Consider the following 26015-nt stretch of genomic DNA (forward strand, 5'->3'; position numbering starts at 1 on the left):
GTCGGGCTGGTGTTACAGTAACCAGTCGCCAGTGAGATTCTGGATAAAGCCACTGAGAATTCAAACCAGGAAATGGAACCCTACCACTTGTTGGTCTAATTTTCACAAACGTGAGAATCCCTGGCAAAGGGAACAGAACTGAACCGGCTTTACGAAACCGCCAGTGAACTTGACAATTGTATTGCAATGGCGTAGGCTGCGTGAAGTCACTTCTGGCCGTGTCTCTGGTCTCCCTGTTTTCCACTTAATCACATCCTCATGCAGCCGTGATCAAGGGAATGTAACTGCTGAAAACTAGCTTGCGATTGGCATATTATGGAGTTAACGGGTGAATAATAAAAGTATATATATATTATATATATATAAATATTTTAAATATCTTTCATGTTCCAAATGTGCGAGGATGTTTGGTCTCTAATGAAAAGCTGAATCCAGTCATTCCTTAAAATTAGAACCCAGGGACAGTGGCAGACAGACATGTTGGCACAGTTTCTTCCTTCAGAGGCTTTTTTTGGGGGAGCAGGAAAAAGAGGATCTGGGGAACTTTATTCCATTTCCCTTTGGAATCAGCTACAGTGACTGACTGGCTTGAGCAGGGAGGGAAGGTGAAGGGACTCTGCCAGCTTTAGAGGACTCGTATGTCATAGGCTGACAGGTGCAGCTGGGTGAAGCTGTGTTCTAATACTGAGCAGTGGGGACAATCATGAAAGCAGGTTTCATTCATTGAGTCCCTTCTTCCCTCCCCTTGACCTGCTCCCTGTAGGAGATCATCCTGTCAAGTATTTAAAAGAGCTCTTGTTGCCGCCTTGCAGGGATGCATCCCCTGTGAGACTTTGCCTTTCTATGACTGGGGTGACTGGCAGTTTGAAGGGGACCTTAAACCTCCTTGTAGTGTCTGGGACTTGGTAGAGACCATATCAGTGCAAACCGTGCTTAGCTCATCTCAGAGAGCCAAGAGTAAGCACCCTGCTGTCCCCAGGGTGGCTGGGCAGGGATGGCATGGGGCCAATACCCAGACTCCTTCAGCCACCAGCCCCTGGCCTGTGCCTTCTTCAGCCCACTAGCCATTTCTTGCTGTGTCTTTTTTAGGACACACAACCTACAGTGGCAGCAAGAGGTGGTGATTAGAGACAGATATTGGCCACAGAAATGGTTTCCATGTAGCCATTGTCTGAGTCTAATTTTCACTGATGCTATTTTGTGGATTTTTGTGGTGGTTGTGATAGATGTTGCCAGTTTCTCCAAAAGTGATCAAGCCCCTGGTCACATGGCTGTCCACGTAGACATTCTTCAGTGGTGTTGAGCCAAGTGGCCTTTGGAAGATTGGGCTGTGGAACCGTCAGCAGCCCACATCTAGTTTCCACATAAATTGCTCTAGGAAAAAGTCCTGAGTAGACAGCATAATGTGTGGCAGGGGGATTTCTTGCTGCTTTCACCTCTTGGCCTCTTGTAGGGAGCCTTAGCCAGGAGCCAGACTTAGCGTCAGTGCACAAACTGAAGCCATTCTGTAGGATAACAGAGGTTTGCTTCAAGCCATGGGTTTTTGTGTGGTTTGCCAGAACCTAATTCTGCAGAGTCTCCAAAACTGGAGGAAATTGTTTGCTGGGGATGGGAGCTGTACCACCGTGGGAGTGCCGTCTGCTCTCTGCAGACTACTGCTGCAGTTCCACTGTGGTGGATTTTTATCAGGTTTCTAGGGGCTCCCTTCTTCCCACTATCCTGTGCTGCAAACTGCAGGCACCAGCGAAAGTGGCTGACCTTTGACTCCTTGACTCCAAGATACCCAGACCAAAGAAGCTGCCATTCTTGGCGTGAAGCATACTGAATCTCACAGACAGGAGGAGTCGGAGAGGTGGAGGCTTGCCTTCCAGACTTGCAGACAGTAGACACAGTGCCCCAAGTACCAGAGCAGTTAACCCTGATCAGACCCCTCAGAAGTCAAAGAACAAAGTATTCAGGTCTTTCCTACCTAGAGGAGACTTAGAATGTTGGAAAGATGCCCTGTCTTAATCTTGATCAGTTCTGAGCCAAGTCAGCTCAAGTTGCCCCTAAGATTTGGAGTACACAAATCTTGAGTGAGCTTTGCTTTGGTTGACCTGGTCATGGAATGGGAATATTGAGTCCCCAGTGGCTGCTCTGGAAGAAACAGATCTCTTGGCAAAGACTCCAGCTTCTCCCTCCCCAAAACCAGGTCACTTGCTCCTGGGACTCGGCTGTTTTCCCCTGGTGGGGACCTCTCCAGGTCTGCAGGAGACAGCTCAGGGCTACTGTTGAGTTTCATTTCTGATTAAACTTAGACCCTGGGTTCTTCACTCAACCCCTTCTGGAATTTGAGGCCAGGGAGCATCATCATCAGAAGAGAGGGTTCAGGACCTCCTATAGGAGCCTTGGTGGCACCATGACTGACTTGAACCAAACAAGGGAAGAACAGCGCCTCCAAGCTGACCTGCTCAGGCAGCCATGTTGGAAAACCTCTCTGGACCTTCTGCCACCTAGTCCTCCTGGCTGCCATATTCTGAAGATGACCTTTACCTCCTGTCACTGGACTGACTCTATTTGACCTTGGACTCCGACTCTGTAGGGAGAGAGCCGGATAGAAAGGAGGCCTTAACTCTGGATTGGGGCCTACATAAGGCTCATTTTCCCCACATGTGCCTGTTTCTGAAGATGCTAATGTCTGAAGGCTGGCCCACACCAAGCTACTCCAACACCCTTTTTTAATGGAAAATTTCAGGCCTTGCCTACAACTAACTGCCACTGCCTACAACTTACTGGATCTCTGAAGTCCAAAGGCAGATATCTCATGGTCTATAATTCTCTCCCCAAAGATGACGAGCATTTAATTAACCTGAGGCCTTGGACAGTTTCATAGAACTGTGATCTAGGACTGTCAGGTCAGGGAAGGAGGCAGGAGTGTCTCTTGGAGGCAGCCTTCTTGAGGCCTGGCTTCCCTGCCCCAGAATCAGGGAGACTCAAGGCCTCACTTTTGCCTAGCAGTAAAGCAAAGGCAGGCCTACAAATAGACTGTACCAGGGCGAGGCTATTTAGGACAGTTTCATTTAATTAAACTCAAAAACATTGACTGGCTGGCAGGCAGGGCTGCATCTGGGAACAGAGAGGGCAAGCTTCACCTTTTTGTCTTGGTTTTTCTTGGGCTGTAGGGGGCATCCATTTCTGGGGTTGAGAGGAAATACCAAATGCATTGTTGTTCTGCTCAGTACATCTCACTTGTTTCTAATAAAGGAAGCAGCTGAATAAATCGATCTGCCCTCCTGGTATTCCTCTGGTCAGCAGGTGGCAGTAAAACAGATGAATCATGGGGCTGGGCTAGAGCAAGGGTGATAATAAAGGCCCCCAGGAACCATGATACTAGGCCAGGTTTGGAAGACCTTCTTCCAGCACATACTTGGCTCTTCTCACCACTAGAGAGGAACCAGGACAGAGCCAGGTTCTCCAGAGGAGTAACGGCATAAGAGCATCAAGCAGTTTGGTAGTCAGTCAGAGTGGCTTCTCACAGGAGGATACAGGCACTACACCCTGCCAGAATGTCAGGATACCACATCCCCTCATGGGACACAAGCTGAGTGGCTCTATTGAGCTATGAGGGGCATGCCTCCCCAACTCTGGTGTTGCTAGGGATGAAACCCAGGGCCTTACTCATGCTGGATAGGAGCTCTACCACTGAGCCCACCAGGGATGCTTTTTATTTTTATTTTTTAAATTTTTTTAATCTTATTTTTTAGTTATTGGACACAGCATCATTGTTTGTATATGGTGCTGAGGATCAAACCCTGGCCGCATGCATGCCAGGCGAGCGCGCTACCACTTGAGCCACATCCCCAGCCCCAGGGATGCTTTTTAAATGTGACATTGCTAGGACCCAAGAACTGCTTTTAGAATTCCCCATCCCATCCCCCAGTTCTTTTCCTTTGGAGCTTTTCCATTCCCTCATCCCATGATCTTCTCCAGCTCCCCATGGCTGTTATCTCCAAGTTCTTTCCAGGGAACTGAGAAGACATAAGAGCTGCCTAACCCTCATTCCTATGCCCTTACCTTGTATCCCAGGCCTTGCCCATGATCAAGTCACTCTGTTTCTCCAATGCTCATCCCTTATTCCTGCCCTGAGCTTTGGCTAGAATACAGCCCTATGGGTGGTCTCCAGGGACTTCCAAGAATAAAGTTGATTTCAGCCAGGCACTGTGGTGCATGCCTATAATCCCAGTGGCTCAGGAGGCTAAGTCAGGAGGATCATGAGTTCAAAGCCAGCCTCAGCAATGGTGATGCATTTAGCAACTCAGTGAGACCCTGTCTCTAAATAAGACACAAAATAGGCTGGGGATTTAGCCCAATGGTTGAATACCCCTGCCACCCAAAAAAAGAGTAAAGCTGATTTCTTCTTTGCTTCCACCATTCATATTTGTTCAGTTCCTGTCACCTTCCTAGTCTTAGGGACTGGCCCTTTCAATGCGGTTTCCCAGTTCTGGGCTCTTGTCCTAGCTGTCAACCCTTCCTTTTGCAATACCAAACCAGAAACAAGAAGCAGGATGGGGACCCAGCCCTGGGCCTGTGCATGCCAGGCCCTGAACAGAACTGTCCCTATAGACCAAACTAGATTTGGCGCCCTGGGTTGTAAGTTGGCCATCTGGCCTTCCTGACAGTTGTGTGCACCAGTCCCTGGGCTGCCTGGCCCATCCATTCTGGGCACCTTCAGATTCTGGTCATCCTCTTTCAGATACTCCAATTTATCAGAACCAAACTCCTCTCCTATTAAGAACCAGGAGCAGGCTGGGCATGGTGGCATACACCTGTAATCCCAGTGACTTGGAAGCTGAGGCAGGAAGATCACAAGTTCGAGGCCAGCCTCAGCAGTTAGGGAGGGCCTAAGCAACTTAGTGAAATCCTGTCTCAAAATGAAAAATAAAAAGGGCTGGGGATGTGGCCCAGTGGTAAAGTATGGGGGCACTCCTGGGGTTGAAGGGAGGTAGAGACTGGCCTAGCCTTGGGTTTTGGTTCCTATAGGCCTTGGGGCCAATTCAAGGCCTGGCCCAGCCCACCCTGTGGAAACCACCTTCCTGACTGCCCTTGTCCGGTACTGGTGATGTTGCCTGGTGGAAACTAAAATACCACAGCTCCATGGTCCCATAAACTCCTTCTTTTGACAGGCGTGAGCCCCAGGTTTTCTCTGGATCCAGACCTCCGGTATATTGCTTCCTCTCCCAGCATTGTTACAGAGGTGGCCTAGAGTGCTGCCACTTTCCACGCTTTCATTTGTGAGGCCGTTTGCCTGTTCTTGGGGTGTGCTCAACTGAGCAGATGGGTCCTGAACCCAACTGAGCCTGGAAAGTGGGGTTCCCTCAGAGTACTGCCCTGTGCCCCATTTAAGGTCACTGGTATGTGGTAGGGGAGTGGGTGACCTCGTGAATTAGTGTCTCCAGACAGATTTGTGATACTCGAAGCAGCTTTTAAGTCAAGCGCAGCGGTCAGAGCTATTTTGAGCCATGGCATCTCCCACAGCCACTCCAGGCTATCTTAGACAGTCCAAGCCCTGCTGGGGCTCTCGCTGCAGCCGTCCCTCGGGGCCAGTGTTGTGGTTCAGAGGTGCTATGGCATGGGGGTGGTAAGGGAAACTTGCTTCTTTATTTTTCAAAACAGACACTCTCCCTGCCCTCTCCAAGGCTTTTTTTGGTTTGTTTTTTAATAGTTTTTTAGTGGTCCTGAGGATTAAACCCAGGGCCTCGCACATGCTAGGCGAGTGTTCTCCACTGAGCTACAGCCCCAGCCCCTCTCCAGGGCTCTTCTGTGACAAGTTACAAACCTACTGCCAGGTTTCCCCAGGGCTCCACCTCAACACTCCCTTCTTGCTCCAGGAAGTGAAGCCAAGGGAGGAGAAGCTCAGGTTGGAGAGCAGGAGGAGGCAGCCAGGAAAGCCTGGGGCCGGAGGGCTTTAGGGTAGGCTACTGCCTGGCGTGGGGGGATAGGGGGACAGCTCTGTGGGGCGGATGGCCCTGCCAGAGGTCAGAAGAGCTGAGGGCTTAAAGGTGTCCTGCTTCCCAAGTCTCCTGACAGCTACAGGCCTGCCTTTTTATAAGTCATGATGAGGATGTGGGCTGAGGACCAGAGGAGCTGGAGCCATCTCAAGACCCCAGGGTTGGAGCCCACTGATGTCAAGTGAGTGTCTTAAGGGCACAGATCCTCTGCTAGTGGCCCAGGAGGGGCCGGGTAGCCCTCAGCACCCAGTGAAGTCAGCAGCTGCTGAGCCGGCCAGGTGGGAGCGCTGGAGGGACTGTTGCTCCCACTAGTCCTCGCTCCGGGGGAAGAGAGGGCTCTGTGCAGACTGGTACCCGCAGAACCCTGGGGTGGTCCTTTAGTCCTTCAGGAGCGCTGGATGCGGATGTGGACAAAAAGTGTGGCAGGGGACAGTGATGCCCCATCCTTGGAAAGCAGGTGGATGTGGCGGTACCCTGTAGGGACAGCAGCCAGGCATCAGATCCTTGGACCCAACTCCTGCCTGGTTCTGGGAGGGCCACATGGGGAAGTCAAGGGTCAAAGGTGAACAGGGCTTGAGGCTGGGACCCCATCCTGTTCCATCCCTACCAGCTTCCACCAACCTTGCTTCAGGCTGTTGAGAGGCAGTGTAAACTGGCCCACAAAGTCATTTGGGGAGGTGGTATCATAATCTTCTACCACAAACCGCACCAGCACCAGCTCTGGGGCCCGCAGCTGGAACTGCAGGATCTGGCCCCAGTGGGGATTGAAACCTAGGGCACAGGTGTAGGTGTCAGGGCCCAGTTGGCCCCAGGGCCTGCCCTGTGCCTTCCTCCTCTGCTGTTTGTGTCTGTCCCCCACTCCCACCCATGGGCCCACCTGCCCACCATTATTGAGCACATAGCTGGTCTCCTTCCGAGCACAGTCTGCGGGCACCCCATGGATCTCCACACGCACCAGGGGGTCCACAATGGAGCTGGGCTTCTCAGCATTCAGCTTGGGCAGCTGCTGGGCAGTTAGTACCTGGGGAAGGGAGGCAGGGAGCTTTGACCGGGCCCCTAATGGGGCCATGCCCACTCCTGCTCCCCTGCCAGGACAGGAAGCCTCTGGCCCTATCTGCATGCAAGCCAACCGTGCCTGTGTGGACACTCAGGCCACTCTCACACCAGGCCGGCCCTGGCCTCCTGGTCTTCCTCTACTTCAGACTGGTGCCTCTCCAGAATGAGCCCTGACCCCAGGCTGGATCTTGGTCCACACTGCTGACCTGGACTGTTAGAGTAGTTCTGGGAGGTCCAGGGCATTCAGGGTCAAAGGTTGTGTCAGGTTGCCGTAGGCAGGCAGGTTTCAGGACATAGCCACACCGCCCATTGATGAGGAAGCGCCCTTCATTGAGGTCCATCTCATAACCTGGTGTCTGGAAGTTCAGGGCCACTGTGGACAAACAGGATTAAGCAGGGGCTTTTAGTGGCCCTCTCCTCACTGCCCAGTTTCAGGTGACTTGGCTAGAGAGGACACAGCTCTTTGCACAGAGGCCCAGCATCCTACTATCTGGTCAGAGATATCTGCCCCCACCATGACTTGCAGGAAGGGGGTCATAGCAGCCAGGGGACCCAATCCTACTGTCACCTGTACCTTCTCCCTGCTATCTCAAGTCTGGATAGTGGGGCTGGGCTGAGGTGCTAGAAAGGTCCCCACTCTCAGGGCTAGGCCTGGGTCAGAGCCAGGGCCTGAGAAGTCCTGGGGTTTCCATAACTAGCCCCAAAGGGACCATGCTACCCTCCTTTGGCAGGACTCGGTGTCCCCCAGAGCCCAACCCTGTCAGTCTTGACTTAGTAGGGCTGCCAGGTGTGTGTGCCCATACTTTTAAATTTCTAAAATTATAGAAACAGCTTTTAAAATAATTGTTGTTAACAGGATGCACATTTCTATCTTCTGGAAGGCTATGTGGCCCCCTCCCGTGGCTGCCCAGAGGCTACACCTACCTAATGGCATCTGCCTGCCCCACTCCTGTGGCCCCCGTGGCCCCTACTCACCCAGCTGACAGCCTGAGTTCCACATCTCCTGGGGGTTGTAGTTGGCCGAGTTCATCCGCAGACCCAGTGGATACACACGGGTCAGCTGGCGAGCATTGTGCCTGACAAAGCTGTTCCCTAGGGCAGAGTTTGGGCCAAGACTGTGACAGACTCTGGGGGTGTCCTTGCCCAGTGCCTGTAGCCTCCTGGAAACAGAGGCTGAACTCCCCCAATCCCAGCTTCCCACTCCCCTCTGACCTAGAGTGAGAGGGGACTCAGGAGGCTGCCGAAAGCCAAACAGAGGCAGGGACACAGCCTGGCACTATAGCCCCAACCCATAATTCCCACATTCCTGACTCCCTCATGGAACACCTGGCCCCAGGCTGATCCTCTGCCACTCATCACTCATCCTGCCCACATCCTCCAGCCACACTCTGGGTTCCTGGAACCTTGCATAGGTCATGCCTCTGGGCCTACATACAACCTGTTCCTCCTGTCTGGAAATTCCTTCCCCTCTTCCCCAGGCTGCTTCCTCCTCGCCCTTCAGGTGAGGTGTCTTCTCAAGCTTCACCTGCTCCTGAAAGACTTCTCTGATCTCACCCACTCGGGTCTGACTTCCCCAGCCCCCGTGATAGCCTGACTGATTACCCATCTATGTTTAGCTTACTTCCAGGCTGTGAGCTCTGTGAAGGCAGACACAGGCCCTCTCCTGCGCGTGGCTCTCTCCTCCATCCACACCTGGCTCCATGTTGGGTCCTCATTCCCTGAATAGAGCCCCTCTCTGGGGTCCTGATCTCTTATGGCCCCCACAGTCTTCTCAATCTCTTCAGACCAATTTCAGGATACCCCCTGACCCTCCAGAGCCTGCAGGGTCCTACCACCCTCCTGCCGGGAACACGGAATCTCCAGCTCCTACCTGCCTCCCGGATGAACTTCTTGGCCTTGCGCTCACTGAGGGAGCTGACCTGGTAGGGCTGGGGTGGTCCAGGGCCAGGGTTCAGGGTCCGCAGGCGGGTGGCCCAGCAGTACACAGCCAGGGCCGACAGCTCCGGGGAGATCTGCTTGGCCTGGGAGACCAGCTGCAGTGGGGGCCCCTGGCTGGAGCCCCTTAGTGCCACCTCCCTTTCCATCCCAACCTCAGCCCCTGCCAGTCCACTGGTCCACCCAGGATGGCTCACCTTCCGTCTCTGCTCTGCAACCTCCGCGGCTTCTTCCCCCTCCTCTTCCTCCTCCTCCCTGTCTGATAAAATTCGGCAGTCCTCCACGTGTGCAGCTGGTAGCTTCTTCCCCTTCACCAGGACCCGGCCTTTCAGCTTCTATAGAGGCCAATATGGACAGGTGAAGCCCTCCAGCCCCTCAGCAGCCTGTGGTCAGCCATTCAGCCACCACTGAGACTGATAGGGTTGGACACAGGAAGGAGACAGGTGAGCAATGTGGCTAATAGGAAAAAATAAGGAATAACCTACGAGGCCATCAATAGGTACAGCTAATAGAGTGCCTCCCTCCATCAGAATACCACACAGCAGCAGATACAAACAGGACAGCTCAGGCCTGAAAGGGAAGGGATCCTCTTCTAAACGGATCTTTCAAGAAAGAAGTGAGCAGAACGTGTAATGACATGAGCCTTTTTGTGTAACATTTAAAAGAGAAGTTATATACATAGGTGTATATGCACATGAATATTCTGGAAGGATTGTGGAATAGAATGGGGTGAGCCTGAGTAGAAGATGACCCATTTTTTCATTCTATACCCTTTGTATAGTTTGGTTTTTCTTTTACCCTATGTATGTTATTTTCAGACTAATAACAAAATCAAATCTCACCCACACACAAAGGTGAGTCAGCATTTCTACATATTTGGCACTGGGAGGAAGAAAAGAATCTGTCAGAGGCTTAAAGGTTACACGTCTTAAGAGAGCAGATCAGATGCTCTGGGGCTTGGGGGAAGGGAGGAAGGCCTCTGGCCAGAGGGCTGAGGCGTAAGGTCCAGGGAAGGGCAGGGGACGTTGGGCTGGAATTCTGAGCAGGTGGCGCTTGGTGAGTGCAGGTGGCTGGGACTCTGTGGGCAGAGACACAAAGCTGGGCAGGGCAGCACCCGGTGAGGAGGGCTCTGAGTAAGGTAAGGGGATGGGTTGTGTCTAATCCGACATGGAGAGCTAGAGGGCAGCACAGGGACAGATGAGTGGCAGGTATCCGGTGACCCGAGAAACAGGGAAAGGTTAAAGCAGAAGTGAGGGTTCCTGAACCAGAGAGGTGACATGAGCAGGGCTGGGTGGTGGACACCAGTCAGACCCTCCTCCCTCCCAGGCTGGGGGTTCTGGGAGCTTCACCTCTGGCGACGGCAGCTCCTCAGGATTCTGGGAGTCTAGCGCCTGCATCACCAGCATGTCTCCCAGGATGGTTCGAAGGTGGCGAGCCATGGCAGCCTGCTGCTCCAACCCGCAGTGGTTCTCAAGGGACAGGATGACAGGGTATGGGGACAACTGGGGAGCAAGAAGGGCAGCTGCTTAGAGCCACTGACTCTCCCTCAGTCACTCCCTTTCCTCTACATCTGGCCCCCAACTCCTTTAGGACAGGAAGGCAAAGGCAGAGCTCTGGAAAACCCATTTAGAGAGATCAAGTCCATGGGAAGTGGGACACAAGGGGCCAGTATGTATCAGCAGACCAGTTAGATCTGGGCCTCAGGGAAGGGGTGGACAGTCTGGGACACTGAGGGCAACTGCAGGAATGGAGTTCTTTTATAAATGCTCTGTGTGTCCATGACATTTACTGTGTCAACTATATTGCAATGTCCCACCATTATTTAATAGGACCATATAACTTGATTTTTTTTTTTTTTGGTACTGAGGCTTGATCCCAGGGGTGCTCCACCCCTGAGCATGTCCCCAGCCCTGAGGTCTGTATATCTTGGAGTTGCAATACTATGTAGATGCTCCTCTGAGATTCTCCTATGGCTTACTCTTTGGAAGTCATGATTAAAATTCTCTTTTCTACCCTCAAGGTTTTCTTTTTCTTTTTTGGTACCGGGGATTGAACCTAGGGTTTTTTAACCCCTGAGCCACATCCCCAACCCTTTTTAATTTTTTTTTCTTTGAGAAAGAGTCTTACTAAGTTGCTGAAGCTGGCCTCAAACTGGCAATTCTCCTGTCTCATCTACCCTAGTTGCTGACCCCAAGGTTTCTTCTGGAAATTTCGTGATGTTAATACATGCGTTAACCGTGAAGGTAGGAGGAGGGAGCACTGAGTCCAGCTTTATTCTTTCCCATTGGCCAGTTTTCCCAGCAGCACTTGGTGAATGAGTGGCTCTCTAGACAGGGACTAAGGATAGCTGGTGTATGAATGGGGTGAGGGTCACTGGGAAGGCTCTGGGGCTGGGTATGGGGTCCTAAGGGCTCACCACGAAGGCATGGTCACGTACGGCTTGGATCACATCTCGGAAGAGGATCTTGGAGGTGAGTGTGTGGCCATGGTAGATGATAGGCTCCCCTCCTGGGCCTTCCCAACAGTCCAGTTCCACACAGCGGCATCCCTGGGCAAAGGCCCTGGACAGACACATGGATGGGCAAGGTGTTGTGTGGACGCCATAGAGCCAGGCAATGGTTAGGCCGAGCCAGGGAGGTCCCTGGAAGCCCAGCATAGGGGTTGAGCCCCATATCCCTCCCTAAGCTGGGCTCCCAAATGTGTTGACCCCACCCGGCTGCAGTACCTAACATAGGCCTCCGTGCTGCTGAGCCCCCCAATCTGAGAGTCAGTCAGATAAGTATTGTGAGAGGAGGAGATGAAATAGTGGGCAAGAGGCTGGCCCATATCCTGGAACACACACGTGTGAGCCGTGTCCAGGGCAGCCCCCTCGGGTGACAGCAGGTACATCATAAAGCCATCCAGTGTCATCAGCTCATGCTTCTTGGCTACAGAAAAGGGCAGGAAAGAGCATTAGGCCACAGGGGCTCCCGTGTCCAGACCCAAATACCCCTGTAATAACAACTAGAGCACCTACTGACTAGACTGCAGACACATGCCATTTAGTCTTCCACCACACCCTGTGAGGCAGACACATTATAATGCCAGGATACAGATGTGCAGTCTGAGTCTGAGAGTCAAGGTAACCTGCCTGAGATGGCAGAGCCCCTTGGCTGGGAACCCAGAGCGGTCAGGGAGCGAGACTGGGCTGAGCTCCCCAAACCCACCTGTTTCATTGAGTTCATAGGTCTGGATGAGCTGCTGGGCACGGGCCAGGGTGGCACCATCCTCACCCTGATCCTCCAGGAACTCCAGTAGCTCAGGGGCACTCAGCACACAGTCCTCGCCTGAGTATTGACTGAAGATCTCCTCCAACTCCGGGCGCTTCAGCAGCCGCCGCAGGAACTCCTCAATTTCAGCTCCCTCCAGACGCTCATTGTTGGAATGGTCACACTCCTGGAGAGCCGGGGATGGGAAGATACTCAACAGAAGCCACATGGAAGGAGGACTTGATCCCACTGTCCCACACCAAGACCCGTCTCAGCTGGGAAGGCAATGACCCCCATTCCACAGGTGGAGAAACTAAGAGCAAGGCTCTGGTCACACAGCCAGGGAACTGCAGAGTAGCAGGGTCTTGGGTTCAATGTCTCTCCCCAAGATGTGGGAGGAAACATAATGATCCTGGGGCAGGGCTCAGCCCTGGTGCCACAGGGCCCCTCCAGGTGCACATACAACCATAACCATTACCACACTCACACTTGGGGAGTGTGCAATAAGTGAAAATTCGGGGCTGGGGATGTGGCTCAAGCGGTAGCGCGCTCGCCTGGCATGCGTGCGGCCCGGGTTCGATCCTCAGCACCACATACAAACAAAGATGTTGTGTCCGCCAATAACTAAAAAATAAATATTAAAATTCTCTCTCTTTCTCTCTCTCCCTCTCTCACTCTCTCTTTAAAAAAAAAAATAAGTGAAAATTCACAGAGTAGTTCAGGTGCAGTGTTGGGCTGTGGATAGGTGCCACAGGCTCTCTTATCTTCTAGAGTCATAGTTTGGTCACAGCCCCTACACAGGTGTCTCCTGTGTGCCCTGACCACTTCCACACATGGAGAGCTACCCTAGTGTGCCCTGAGAGGGTGTTCCCACACAGGCACGTGTGGAGGGGCCACACATGCCTCAGTGCAGGGTCCTACATGGAGGAGGGTGTGTACGCCCAGGTGTCTGCAAACCAACTCCGGCTTGTGCTCCTTCGTCTTAGCCACACATGGTTACAGGTATAAAGGTGCCCTGCAGGCTGAGACATGAAAGCAGCTTTGCTGCTCACTTCAGAGGGCTAGGGCAGGGCCACCCAACCCTGGGCTCTGCCTGAGGATGAGAAAAGTTCTGGTTCACCACTCCTAGTCCCAAACTGGCCCAGTGGCCAGGGGGAGGGGAAAGAGTAACTAGGCCCAGATGTTGCTTTTCTGCAGGGAAAGCAGACTCCCTATAAAAAAGCCATAGTGGGGAGGGGTGCTGGGACCAGCAGAGTGGTGGCAGAGCCAGAGGGGCCAGGATTCACCTTGAAGAGGCGGTAGGCATACATGTCATTCATGTCCACGTTGACCATCCTGAGGAGGCTCTTGATTTCCTTGAAGCTCATCTTACTATCCTGATTCGAGTCTGCCCGGTGCAGGTAGGAGTAGATCCAGGTGTGGGTGCTCAGGAAATACCAGCAACAGGCTGGGTCCGTCCCCAGCCCCCCGTCTCCAGTGGCAGGCAACTGACCCATAACTCACCACCGCCTGGGTCTGGGGGCTCTGGGGTACAGACTTGACTTTCTAGCCAGCCTGTGGACTCCCTGGTCTCTGTCACAATGTGTTCCGCATGGGACTGGGCTCCCCAAACCAGAAGGTGTCTCCACCTTTAAAAGGTCCTTCATCCTCGCTGAGGAGGGGCACTGCCTTCCTCCTTGGTGGCAACTCAGGCCAAGCCAGGCCAGGGTGAGTGTCCCCACTCAGTTCCAAAGACTAGAGGCCCTATCTCAGACCTAAAGGCAGGACCATGGCTTCCTTGGGGACTGGGGCTCCCTAAGGGACCGGTCCTCCCTTCCAGCACCAGCAGGATATTGGTCAAGCCGCTCGCGCTGGCTCATAGCATCAAGGCGCGTGCGCAGCTTGGCCAGGCCACGCACCCAGCGCTGGGCCTCCTCGGCGGTGGGTGCCGCCAGGTCCAGGTTCTTGCGGCGACCCTTGAAGGAGATGGTGAGGCAGCATGCAGGTGCGAAGGCGCCCCCGTAGCGCCGCAGGCCCTCGGACTGGTGCCCCTCGCGGACAGCCTCGATGTGCTGCACGAAGACTGTAGGCAGGCGGGGTCAGGTGGTGCCCGAGACCGTCCCCGCCACCCATTGGGTGCCACCCCCTGGCCTGCTCACAGATGTGCTGCGATGGCGCATGAGGGATGCGCCTCTGGAACCACACGCTCAGGCCGTCCTCCTGCAGCCGGTACAGCCGCTCCTCGTGCCACGTGCGTGAGCGGATCTTGCAGAGCCGGGAGCCCCGCAGCATGGCGCGCACGTCCTCGTCCTCTGTCAGGCCTGCGGGGAGGGACCTGGAACGTTGGACCCGGCCAGAAGCTCCCACCTGCCCTCCCCAGCTGGTCCGCTGCGCCTTCCTTCCCTCTCTCCGAGCCCTGTCAGTGAGCTTCCCTGCCCCTCTTCTCATTCTAACACGTCGCCATCACTGCACTTGGCTTTTGGCTTTGAGGCCCCAAACACCGCCCATCATCCTCCCTTCTGAGCAGGGGCCTCTGCAATCCCTGAGCACATGACAACCTTCAGGCAGAGCCTGGCACTCAGGCCTCACTAAAGGTCACCCTTTTTGCTACTACTTTTTTTTTTTTAATATATTTTTTTAGTTGTAGATGGACACAACATGTTTACTTTTTTTTTAATTTATTTTTATATGGTGCTGAGGATTGAACCCAGTGCCTCACACATGCCAGGCAAGGACTCTACCACTGAGCCACAACCCCAGCCCCTTTGCTACTACTCTATCAAAGCCTTCAAGCCCAGAATCTGCCACCAGTAGCAAATTCCTTGATGTGAAACCGGTGGCCATCAGGAAAATAGTCTATCTAATCTAAATCTCTCTTGCTACAACCCAAGCTTCTCACTTTTGCCTTCCCAAGACAAGGGAAGATAGCAGAGGCCATCTGTCACCAGAGACACAGACCAACAACCCCAGAACCATCCCTGCCTGGCGGATCTCCAGGTACCAGGGAACCACTGCACTACACTGTCCTTCTGCTCTGCCCTCTTCTTCCTCTCACTGCCGCAGCCACCCTGGGCAGTGAGAGGTGGCAGAAGAGCAGAATTTAAATTCAGGGGTCTGGGGCAGGAGGTCCCAATTCTGTTACCTTCCGGTTACCCAGCCCTGGTGGCATTAACCTGTGACTGCTCTAAGCCTCGTGTTCTCTTGGGCTGGGGATGTGGCTCAAGCGGTAGCGCGCTCGCCTGGCATGCGTGCGGCCCGGGTTCGATCCTCAGCACCACATACAGACAAAAGATGTTGTGTCCGCCGAGAACTAAAAAATAAATATTAAAAATTCTCTCTCTCTCTCTCTCTCTCTCTCCCTCCTCTCTCTAAAATAAATAAATAAATAAATAAATAAAGCAGTTCATAGCTCAGGGGTTTTATTTAAAAAAAAATAAAAAAATAAGCCTCGTGTTCTCCACTTATAAAATGGGAACCACAATAATACCTATTGCAAAATCCAAAATTTAGTAAAAAAAAAAAAAAAAAAATCCAAAACTCAGGGCTCTACGCCCCTGAACACACTGCCTGGCCCTGTGACGCCAGCTCTGAACCCTCTCAGCGTAAGTCCGAAACCAAAGGGTTATGAGCCAGAGGACAATAGGACAAGTGGGAACCAAGCCACAGGAGAGTCCACACCCTGTGGAGGGAGGGGGACAGCCAGGAGGGATGAGGGCCCAGAGTTTCCAGAGAACAGGAATCTGGACCTGGATGTGAAGCCTCCACATTTTTTAATGTTGGCAACCAAATCAGATTGGAAAAACAAAAAACCAAAACCGCTGTGAGCCAAACAAAACTCCACATGCCTCTCTGCCTCCTTTTTTTTTGTAAGAAAAAATAACCCAGGATTGAACCCAGGGCCTCACACATGCTAGCAAGCACTCCACCACTTAGCCACGTACCCGGCTCTTCTTTTCAATTTTATTTTGAGACAGGATCTCGCTAAGTTGTTCAGTCTAGCCTCAAATTTGTGATTCTCCTGCTTCAGCCTCCTAAGCATGCACTGGCTACTGTGCCCGGCTCCTTCTTTTAATAAGCTCCAGTTGCAAACTCTGACCTAAGGAATCAGTCTTGGCACAGTGGCACATGCTTGTAATCCCAGCCACTAGGGAAGCTGAGGCAGGAGGATTGTAAGTTCAAGGCCAGCTTCAGCAATTTAGCAAGACCCAGTCTCAAAATAAAAAAGAAGGGAGTTGTAGCTCCTGGATTCAATCTCCAGTACCAAAAAAAAAAAAAAAAAAAGGTATAAATCTCTTTGGAGATTTGCATCATCTCTTGGACTGTTTGTGGGATCCTTTTTCTTTCTCTTACTAATAGCTGAGTTCTTCAAGGAAAGGCTCAGTCCCTCACCTGCTCCAGGAAGGCTTCTTTGATTTGTCCTCAAATGGCAGTTCTCCCTTCCTAACCAAGAGTACCTTTTCCTTTAATTCACCATTAAAAAACCCCTATATTATAATTTCAGGGAAATTTATCAGGCCTCAGGGCAGAATGAGGTCTTATTTCCTCCCCAAAGCACTAGTTTATAGAAAGGCCCACGGTTGGGGGCTAATTGCGCTCTATCCCAGTCCTGCCCAGTCTTTCCTGAGCTCAAGGCAGAGGCTTGACAGGGTTTCTGAGCATTAGCTGAGCATGGAATCACCTGGGGGTGCAGAGATGCTGATGCAGCAGGTGTGGGGTACAGCTTGGGCATCTGTATTTAAAATTCTTACCTTATGGCTTTGAGGGTCACAGAGAAGCAGGATCTCAGGGGCAGGAGAAACCTGCCCTTCTTGTACCCAAGAAAGGGTACCTGCTGGGGCCAGCCTGGGGCCCTCACAGCTCGAAGAGATTTCTTGGGGACTTGACTTTGACCCTCTGGGTCAGCACCCACTTGCCCGCCCCCTGGTCAGGAAGGGGAGGTGGAACCCTCCTCCTCTTTCCATTCAAAGAGCCAGACACCCCTGTGCTGCAGGCTTCCCACCACTCAGGCGACCTCTGGATTCTCTCCTGAGAAACAACAGGGGGAGCAGGTCAGGGGAACCTGCAGTGCCCACTCCACCCCGCCCCCCAGCCCTGGGAAAGGCTCTGCAGCAAGGCCACCTCCCCTAACCTGCCAGTCCTCCAAGTCTGTGGGGGTGGGGAGGGGGCTGGTGAATGACTAAGGCCGGAAATGGAGGTGAGTCACTCAGCTTCTGTTTTGTCCAGAGCTTTCTGCAAACAGGCCACAAAGACAGGCAGCCCACGTGCCAGATGCCCCCTGGCAGGTTTTCACATGGAGGGGGCTGCTACTCCGGGCCTTTGCCCCCAGCTCCCTTGGAGCCTGCTGAGTAGAGAAGAGGGGTAACATTCCAGGCTGCCCACCCAAGTGGCACTGGCCTCTGAATCACATGGTCCCCAAACCTCTCTAACTACACATTAGGTGTGTAGCCAAAGGAAAAGTCGAACATAATGAGGATCAACACAGGCTGGGCCTGGGGCTGAGTCCTGAGGCTGGGAGCCTTCTAAACCATGGGCAATGAGGCTGTCCAGAGCAAGGGCGGGGCCAGCAGACACAAGAGGCAAGGTCAGCAGGAGGGCCTGGCTCGCTCTCTACTTAGCCACCCAGGAAACATCTGTAGGTCCCTCCAGGCCCAAATTCACAGATGTTGCCCCAACCTCATTCTTGCGGGCCCTGAACAGGTGCATAAGCCCCCCACCTCCTCTGTCCGTGGGTTTTCTATTTGACCTGAGGCCAGTCCCAAGGCTACTCTTGAAAGAAATGAAATAATAGCAGGAAAAAGGAGGGTGAATAGCCAGAAAGTGGGGACAGCCCAACTGTCCATCCCAGATGAATGGATAAGCACAAGGTGGCAATATGCACACAACAAGCTGTCGCTCAGCCTTAGGAAGCCTTAGGAAATCTGACACAAGCTGCAATTCAGATGAACCCCCAAAATGCCACATGAAAAAAGCCAGGCGCAAAATGATAAGCAGTGGGTGATTCCACTTATTTGAGGCTCTCAGAAGAGGCAAATTCATAGAAAGTAGTTTAGAGATTGCCAGGAGCTGGGGGAGGAAAGAAGGTTGGGGTTACTGCTTAATTATTACAAAGTTTCTGTTTGGGGCTGTTTTGGAAATAGGTAATAGTGGTGGTTGCACCTATTAGAATTAATGCCTGTGACTTGGCCACATAAAAATGGTTAGAATGGTCAAGTTTATGTTATATCTGAAAGACCCTAGCCCAGTTACCTAAGGCCAAGATATGAAATCAAGATACCGGGCATGTCATAAACAGGCTCAGGCGCCGGATGTGCTTTCCGCATAACCGGTAGAGAAAGGACAGAGCATCCGCATCCAGGAACAGATAAGCAGGAACAGAAAGAATGGAATGCAGACCTGTGGTTTTTGGAATGCAGACCTGTACCCCCTAGGTGGCCTATATGCTAGATTTAAAGAAACTAATAAGAAACCTGTTGCTTCCCGCGCGCGCGAAACCTGTCCTAAACCCTATAAAAATCTCTGTATCCCCAAGCCCGGTGTGCCAGTTCACCAAAGCTCCGGCTGAGGTTCTGCTGGGCACCCGCAGGCACCTGTGTCCCAATAAACCACCTCTTGCTTTTGCAGCCAGTGTTTCGTGTGATTCTCCTTGGACAGGGAAACGGAGGGTCTTTCATATCTATTTTATCAGTTTTTTTTTTTTTTTTAAGCTGAGGATTGACCCAGGGTGCTTTGCCACTAAGCTACATCTGCAGTCCTTTTTATTTTTATTTGTGGTACCAGGGATTGAATCCAGGAGCACTTAACTACTGAGCCACATCCCCAGCCCTTTTAATTTTTTGAGACAGGGTTTTGCTAAGTTGCTGAGGCTAGCTTCGAACTTGTGATCCTCTTGCCTGGGATTACAGGTGTGCACCACAGTGCCCAGCACTCTACCCCTACTTTAAACATTTAATAATATACCAGAAACCACTGTATACTTTACTTGTGTGTGTGTGTGTGTGGTTGGTTGTGTGTGGTGCTGGGGACTGAACCCAGTGCCTTGTGCATGGGAGGCAAGCACTCTACCAACTGACCTATATCCTCAGCCCCACTGCATACTTTAAATGTATGCATAATGTGGTATATGAATTAATCCTGGGGAGGGGGGACTGGGATTGAACCCGGGGTGCTCTACCCCTGAGCTTCATCTCCAGCCCTTTTAATTTTTTAAGATTTTTTTTTTAAGAGAGAGAGAGTGAGAGAGAGAGAATTTTTTAATATTTATTTTTTAGTTTTCGGAGGGCACAACATCTTTGTTGGTATGTGGTGCTGAGGATCGAACCCGGGTCACACACATGCCAGGCAAGTGCGCTACCGCTTGAGCCACATCCCCAGCCCCTAATTTTTTAAGATTTTGAGACAGGGTCTTGCAAAGTTTCTGTGGCTGGCCTCAAACTTTCCATCATCCCACCACAGTTTCCAGAGTCACTAGGATTATAGGTGTGTGTGACTGTGCCCAGCTCACCGTGGCTAAAGGTCCAATGAATGTTACCTATTACTGTTACTGCTATGTGTCAGGCATTGTCTCATCCATGATTTCAATGATGAAGACTGATTTAGTTTTTGCTGTAAGGTTTGGGATTTGTCTCTCCCCCCCCCCTTTCTCTCTCATTTTTTTGTGTGTGGTGCTAGGGACTGAATTCTAGCACATGCTAGGCAAGCACTTGACCACTGAGCTACACTCAAGTCCATTTCATTTTTATTTTTTGGAAGGGTATTGGGGATTGAACTCAGGAGCACTCAACAACTGAGCCGCATCCCCAGCCCTTTTTTGTATTTGATTTAGAGACAGGGTCTCACTGAGTTGCTTAGTGCCTTGCCATTGCTGAGGCTGGCTTTGAACTCATGTTCCTCCTGCCTCAGCCTCCTGAGCTGGTAGGAATTCAGGAGTGTGCCATGCGCCTGGCTCATTTTATTTTTTTATTTTGAGAAAGGATCTCACCAAGTTGCTGAGGCTGACTGTGAACTTGTGATCTTTCTGCCTCAGTCTCCCAAATCACTGGGACTATAGGTTTGCCCACTGCATCCAGCATGGATTAATATCTTAATAATAAAAGTTGCTAACCTGGTACAGTGGCACATGCCTGTAATCCCAGCAACTGAGGAGGCTGAGGCAGGAAGATCAAAAGTTGGAGGCCAGCCGGGCTTGGGGGCATATGATTTGAAGCTTAATGGCTTGGGAGGCTGAGGCAGGAGGATTGAGTTCAAAGCCAGCCTCAGCAACAGAAAGGCGCTAAGCAACTGTATCTAAATAAAATACAAAATAGGGCTGGAATGTGGCCCTGAGTTCAATCTCTCGTACAAAAAAAAAAAAAAAAAAAAAAAGAGAGGGAGAGAGAGACAGAGAAAAAGAAAGTAAGTTAGAGGCCAGCTTCACAATTTAGTGAGACCCTGTCTCAAAATAAAATGAAAAACAGGGCTGGGGATGTAGTTCAGAGGTAGAGTGCTTCTGGGTTAAATCTCTTGTACCACAAAAGAAAATTAACAAACAAATAATAACAAAAGCTGCTAAAGAGGCAAAGAACATCTAGCCAACCCCTCTGTGGTCACCGGTGAGTGAATGGTAGAGTTTGATCAAGCTGGGAGTTGGAAGAATCTAATCCCAAATGAGAAAAGGCACGAGGCACTCAGTTTAGGGCCTGGCCCGTAGTAGGTGCAAATAATAACAAAGACAGGACCAGGACCGGGGGCAGGCTCTGGAGGTGAGTGGTGCCCCAGGAAGGAAGAGGCAGCTGCCTTCCTCATACCCGGGGGCTCCATATTGGTCCTCTTCTGGACAGGATGAGGTTCCTCCTGCCCACTGAGCCCACTGCTCATCTCGGCCCCAGAGAAGCCCATGCCCTAGAATTTCTAACTTTGGCCTTCACCAGGCCCTATGATCTGGGGTCTCTGTAGTTCGCCTCAGTGGCCAGAGCCAACAGCCAGAGACTGCCTCAATAACCAGGGCAGTCTTAGGAGAGCCACTGAAGCTCAGAGAGGGCAAGCTGTGCACTTGAAAATATTGCAGGTCATCTAAGGCCAGGGTGGGTGCAGAGGTGGCCGTGTAGGGTGCTGGCAGGCCAGCATAGGCCCGGGGAAGTAGCAGGGGCATTGTGTTGTTCTGGGTGTGTAATAGGGGTGGTATGCAGAGGGCAGGGTGTGTAAGGAGGGGTTGGTCTCCAGTCAGGGTCTGTGCAAATAGGGGTGTGTGTGTGGGGGAAATGTTGGGGAGGGAAATAGGCAGTGTGTGTGTGAGAGCCAGTGCACACTCAGGAAGGGTGCCCAGGGCTCCTGCAGGAATTCGAGACATGCAGGGAACAGAGTTTGTGCCAAGGCCAAGGGCAGGAAATGAGCAGCGTTTCCTGGTGCCCGGCCCCAGGAAATGCTGGGAGAGGACAAGCAGAAGGACAGGTTCCCAAACACCTTCCCACCTTGGCCCCTTAGTCAGCAGGCAGTCCCTTCACGGTGGGTCCCCCTCACTCCAGCTGGCAGCCACACCCAGGCTGGAGGCAGGGAACACCAGCGTCCACAGCCATTCTTGGAAGAATAAACAAAGGCAGGAAGGGTGGGTGGTGCACCCCCTGACCATGCCAGCTACATGGAGGTAGCAGCACCTTCCCGGTGGGGCCAGAAGAGGCATGAAGCCTGTTGGTGGCAGAGGTGAGACTGGGGGCAGGGAAAAGGTGAGGGGGCCACAGGACATGAGAAAGCCAGCCCATGCTTAGGATGTCCCTGTTTAGCCTGGAGGGCTACCCAGCCCTTTCCACCACCAAGCCAGCACCTGCCAGGGATGGGGGTCACTGTGGAGACCCCCACTTGCCAACCCCACCAATGACAGTCCCACTCACCCTGCAGGAGACATCCTAGATGGGCCATCGAGAGCCCAGGGGTGGGTGCAGGCATGGAGAGGACGGAACAGGATTGTGCCTACTCAGTCCTCTGCCTGCTGGGAGGATTAGGGGTCAGGGCGGAGCATCAGGGCACAGGCGCAGACAGGGCTGGGGGAGCTGGGACTGCTGGATAAAACTCAGGGCAGCAGTTAAATGTGAATTTCAGGAAAACGACGAATGCTTTCTTAGTATAAGCATGTCCCATAGGGCTGGGGTGTAGCTCAGTGGTAGAGCACTTGCCTAGCATGTATGAGGCCCTGGTTGCACCCCCAGCACCACAAAGGAAAACAAAAACAAAAAAACCTAGGAGGACTCTGGAGGTTGGCCGGCCACCTTGGAGAGAGCAGCAGCAGGCCATCGCCAGGTGGAAGCTTCTCTTTCAATTGTCTTAGGAGCCTGGACCGGGGTTCAAATCTCTCAGCTACACCCAGCTTTGAACCTGGGTGAGTTATAGAACCTCTCTGAGCCTCAGCTTCCTTATTTGTAAAAGGAGGCTCTGGGTACCGCCTACCTCATGTGATTATGAGCAAAGGTGATTAATACTCCAGGAGCACCTGGTGTTAATTAATATTTATTCATTTGATAACAGAGAGCACCATGGTACCCAGGCTGGGGCACAGGCAGATGCTCTTAATTGCGCAGTCTTGGGTGGGGGCTTCACCCCTTCCCATTTCAAGTTTCTCACTTGTCACCAAGAAGCCCACTTTCCCACAGGGATGGCAGAGGACTAAGTGGGATCACCAGCAGGGGGTTCCCTGGGCTGTCTTCCCACCTCTGCATATTCCCGGCCAAGCCAGGGCTCAGCCCTGGGCTGGGGATGCTCCCATTGGGGAGGAGGGGAGTCCTCCCCGTTAGCTTCATTCTCCCTTGTGTGGTCCGAAGAAATGTTCTTTCCCTTGGGTCCCTCTGAGCCGCTCCCTGCCCTAGTTCCCTGACCTGATCTGAAATAAGATCAGTTCTCTTAGCCTAAGGGGTGGGGTGAAGGCCCAGGAAGAGCAGGGGGTAGGCTCTTCTTGGGAGGGGCAGAGGCTCTGGTGGTAGTGGAAGCTACTTGTGTGGTAGGCCTAGGCCTTGGTCCTCCATGGCCTGAAGCACTAAGCCCCAGGACACCTAGGTCTTGTCTCCACCCTGTCCTTGGGCTCAGTAGGGTTTGATAGGGGCTGTCCCTACAGACCTACATTCCTCTCAGGGATCACTCAGCAGTCACTCAGCAGGATGAACCAGTGTGGGGAGGGAGGGTGGCCAAGATGACATTCCAATTCTCAACATAGTTCCTGACAGTGTCACCCTTGTGAGGTGCCCAGAGCGCGTGTGCAGCCTTACTCAGATGTTGGGTGCCGAGTTAGGCTAATAATTATGCATCCACTAGCATCCAAGCTCCCCAGGGCAAGTCTCTGTCAACTACTGCTGCAGCCATGGCCAGCACCTGGCCTACTGATGGACAGAGGCAGCCAGGTGTGCAGTGGCCTCAACTATATTTTCCCTTGGCATCCATACCCCCATCAAGGGCTGACTCCACTTCTTTGGCTCCTTGATAGCCCTTGGAGGGCACACTGGCACATGCCTGTAATCCCAGTGGCTCAGGAGGTTGAGGCAGGAGGATCACAAGTTCAAAGCCAGCCTCAGCAACTTAGCATGGTCCTGAGTAATTTGGTGAGACCCTGTCTCTAAATAAGATATCAAAAGAGCTGGAGATGTGGTTCAATGGTTAAGCAGCCCTGGGTGCAATCCCTGGTGCCAAAACCAACCAAACAGGGGCTGGGGATGTGGCTCAAGCGGTAGCGCGCTCGCCTGGCATGCGTGCGGCCCGGGTTCGATCCTCAGCACCACATACCAACAAAGATGTTGTGTCCGCCGAGAACTGAAAAATAAATATTAAAAAAAAAAAAATTCCAAAACCAACCAAACAAACAAATAAAAACCTTGGCTGTCTTGGCAGTGGATCCCCTTACCATGGCCATGCCTTATCCCCAAATCACACTGCTTCTTAGCCCAGAGAATGGTACCACCTAACCAGAGACGCCTTCCAGACGGCGGATCGCAGAGCCCCCTTGTCTACCTAATAGGAGCTTCTTGAACCCACACCCCTGCACTAGCCCAAGTCTGAGCTCCCACACCTTTCCCCAGCTACTCCTCCGCCTCCCTCCTATGGGTTCCCTTGTTCCGCCCTGGCTTTCTCTACCCACTGCCATATAACTCCTGCCGGAGAACTTTCTGGGGTTCCTACTGCCTTCCAAATGGGGTCTACAACTCTACAGGGAGAAGCTGTGAATAGCCCCCCCACCACCTGCTTCTCCCTTTTCCATTTCAATCGCCCTCCAGCTTTGGGGTGTAGCAGGGCCCTCACTGGCTCCCTGACATTACATTTACCCCACTCCTTTCTGGGTCTCATTCTTACTTCCACTATCTGACCTGTTTGCTGATGTGCTCAGCTCTCTAGGGACAGAGCACACAATAAATGCTGGACACGTGCATTATTGATGGGAGCGTAGGGCAGGTCTTGGCAAATAAAGCACAGTGTTCAGATCATAGTCTGTGCCCAAATAAATTCAGGTGGAATGAGTGAGAGAAGGGCGCAGTGGTGGAGGGAAGGCAAGGTTGGTAACTGGGACATCTGAATTCTGCCTGAAGATTGGCCCCGGTGTTTCCGGGCAGCCCTGTTTTTCTGCCCTGTCTTTCCCTAGTTCTATGCCTGATCCCTCTGTCACTAACTGCTACCAGTGGCAGTTCTCTAGTAAGGTACTTTACTCTTATAAAATGCTCTCATCTATTCCCCCCTTGTTATTCAAAGCCCTCACCCCAATAAGTCTCACTTCACCCATACTCTGAGGGTGCCAGTGGTGTGCTGGAGCACAGCCTGGGTGCCCTTCATTCACTATGTGATCCCAAATTCCTTGACCTCTCTGAGTCAGTTTCCTCACCTGTGAAGTGAGGATTACACCTCCTACCTCTCCGGAAGGATTGTATGATTGCATGTGTAAGTCACCCTGTGTCTGGCTGTTTCTGAGACATGCTTAATATGCCAGTTACATTCCTTCCGAACTAGTGACTTCCCTTAAGTCTGAGCTGGGAACTTGGGCTTTCTGACAGTGTTCTCCCTGGTTACCACAGTCCTGCCAGTACTGTGTCGCTGGAGTTGGAGTTCTCTTGGGAGGCCACTCTCTTTCAATGAACCGGCCTCAGATATCTCATCCTTCCCAAGGGCCGCCAAGAACCTTGGATGTCCTGGGAACCCATAGAAGAGAGCCGGGTGAAGGACACTCCAAGCCTTTATCTCCCCCTCCACTTGCCTGTCCCCTGGAACCCCATCCTCGTCCCAGGCCCAAATTCACACTCTGGTGACACGCCCCGCGGGCGCCTCCTGGTGGCGCGGACATCCTGGATGTCTGGCTCAGCCAGGGAACCTCGGGTGACCCCAGGTGCGACCCCCAGTTGAGACGGTGCATGCAATCTTCACCACTGCTTCCCAGCCCCATGCCGCCTGGGAATCCCAGAAGTGACTGCCCGGAACATCCCGCTCTTCCCGGAGCGAGCCCAGGGAACAGTCCGAGCCCCCCCTGAACTCCCGCTGCGTGTCACTGACCCATCTTTTTCAGCGCCCGCAGACCGGGCCTCTTGGTGCCGCCGTCCGGAGACGCTGGCGAGGGCTGGAGCGTGAGGGGCGCGGAGACCTGAGCAGGCACCGGAGGCTCCTCAGGCAGGCGGCGGCACCTCCTCCAGTAGCCGCACAGCATGGCGTGGTGGGGCCGGGGCCGGGCCCGGGGTCTGCGCTCGGGGACACACCAGCGGAGACACCGCTCGTGCCCGGCCCCGGCTCTCTGCGCGGTCCCGAGCGAAGAAACTTAGCGGCGCCGGGAGAGTCGGGAGGAGGAGACCTTGGGAGGAGGGAAAGAGGGAGGGACGAG

General features: G+C 52.7%; 2 protein-coding genes across 6 annotated transcripts in view; one reads left to right on the forward strand and one right to left on the reverse strand.

The window, feature by feature from the left end:
* Nmt1 (N-myristoyltransferase 1) overlaps positions 1–357 on the forward strand; it is a 30335-nt gene extending 29978 nt beyond the window's left edge. For both annotated transcript variants that reach the window (XM_026408289.2, XM_026408288.1), the window contains one exon: positions 1–357. In XM_026408289.2, coding sequence (XP_026264074.1) covers positions 1–21 — 21 coding nt within the window. In that variant the 3' untranslated portion in view covers positions 22–357.
* On the reverse strand, positions 114–25959 carry Plcd3 (phospholipase C delta 3). Of its 4 annotated transcripts, none has more exons than XM_026408220.2 (15): positions 25694–25959; positions 14365–14526; positions 14060–14288; positions 13513–13642; positions 12185–12413; positions 11704–11905; positions 11416–11539; positions 10328–10480; positions 9176–9313; positions 8914–9076; positions 8019–8135; positions 7250–7416; positions 6873–7008; positions 6609–6758; positions 114–6461 (listed from the first exon to the last, which is right to left on the reverse strand). In XM_026408220.2, exons 1-15 carry the CDS (start codon positions 25842–25844, stop codon positions 6373–6375), a joined length of 2340 nt encoding a protein of 779 aa, XP_026264005.2. In that variant the 5' UTR covers positions 25845–25959; the 3' UTR covers positions 114–6372. The 4 variants fall into 4 exon arrangements, 3 of the variants coding, with proteins under 3 accessions (XP_026264005.2, XP_026264003.2, XP_026264004.2); XM_026408218.2 differs by having other exon boundaries at positions 11395–11539; positions 25694–25958; XM_026408219.2 differs by having other exon boundaries at positions 8914–9064; positions 11395–11539; positions 25694–25957.
* Between the last annotated feature and the right edge of the window lie 56 nt (positions 25960–26015).

This window comes from Urocitellus parryii, chromosome 7 (genome assembly GCF_045843805.1).
Source record: "Urocitellus parryii isolate mUroPar1 chromosome 7, mUroPar1.hap1, whole genome shotgun sequence".
In the NCBI taxonomy this organism is placed as follows: domain Eukaryota; kingdom Metazoa; phylum Chordata; class Mammalia; order Rodentia; family Sciuridae; genus Urocitellus; species Urocitellus parryii.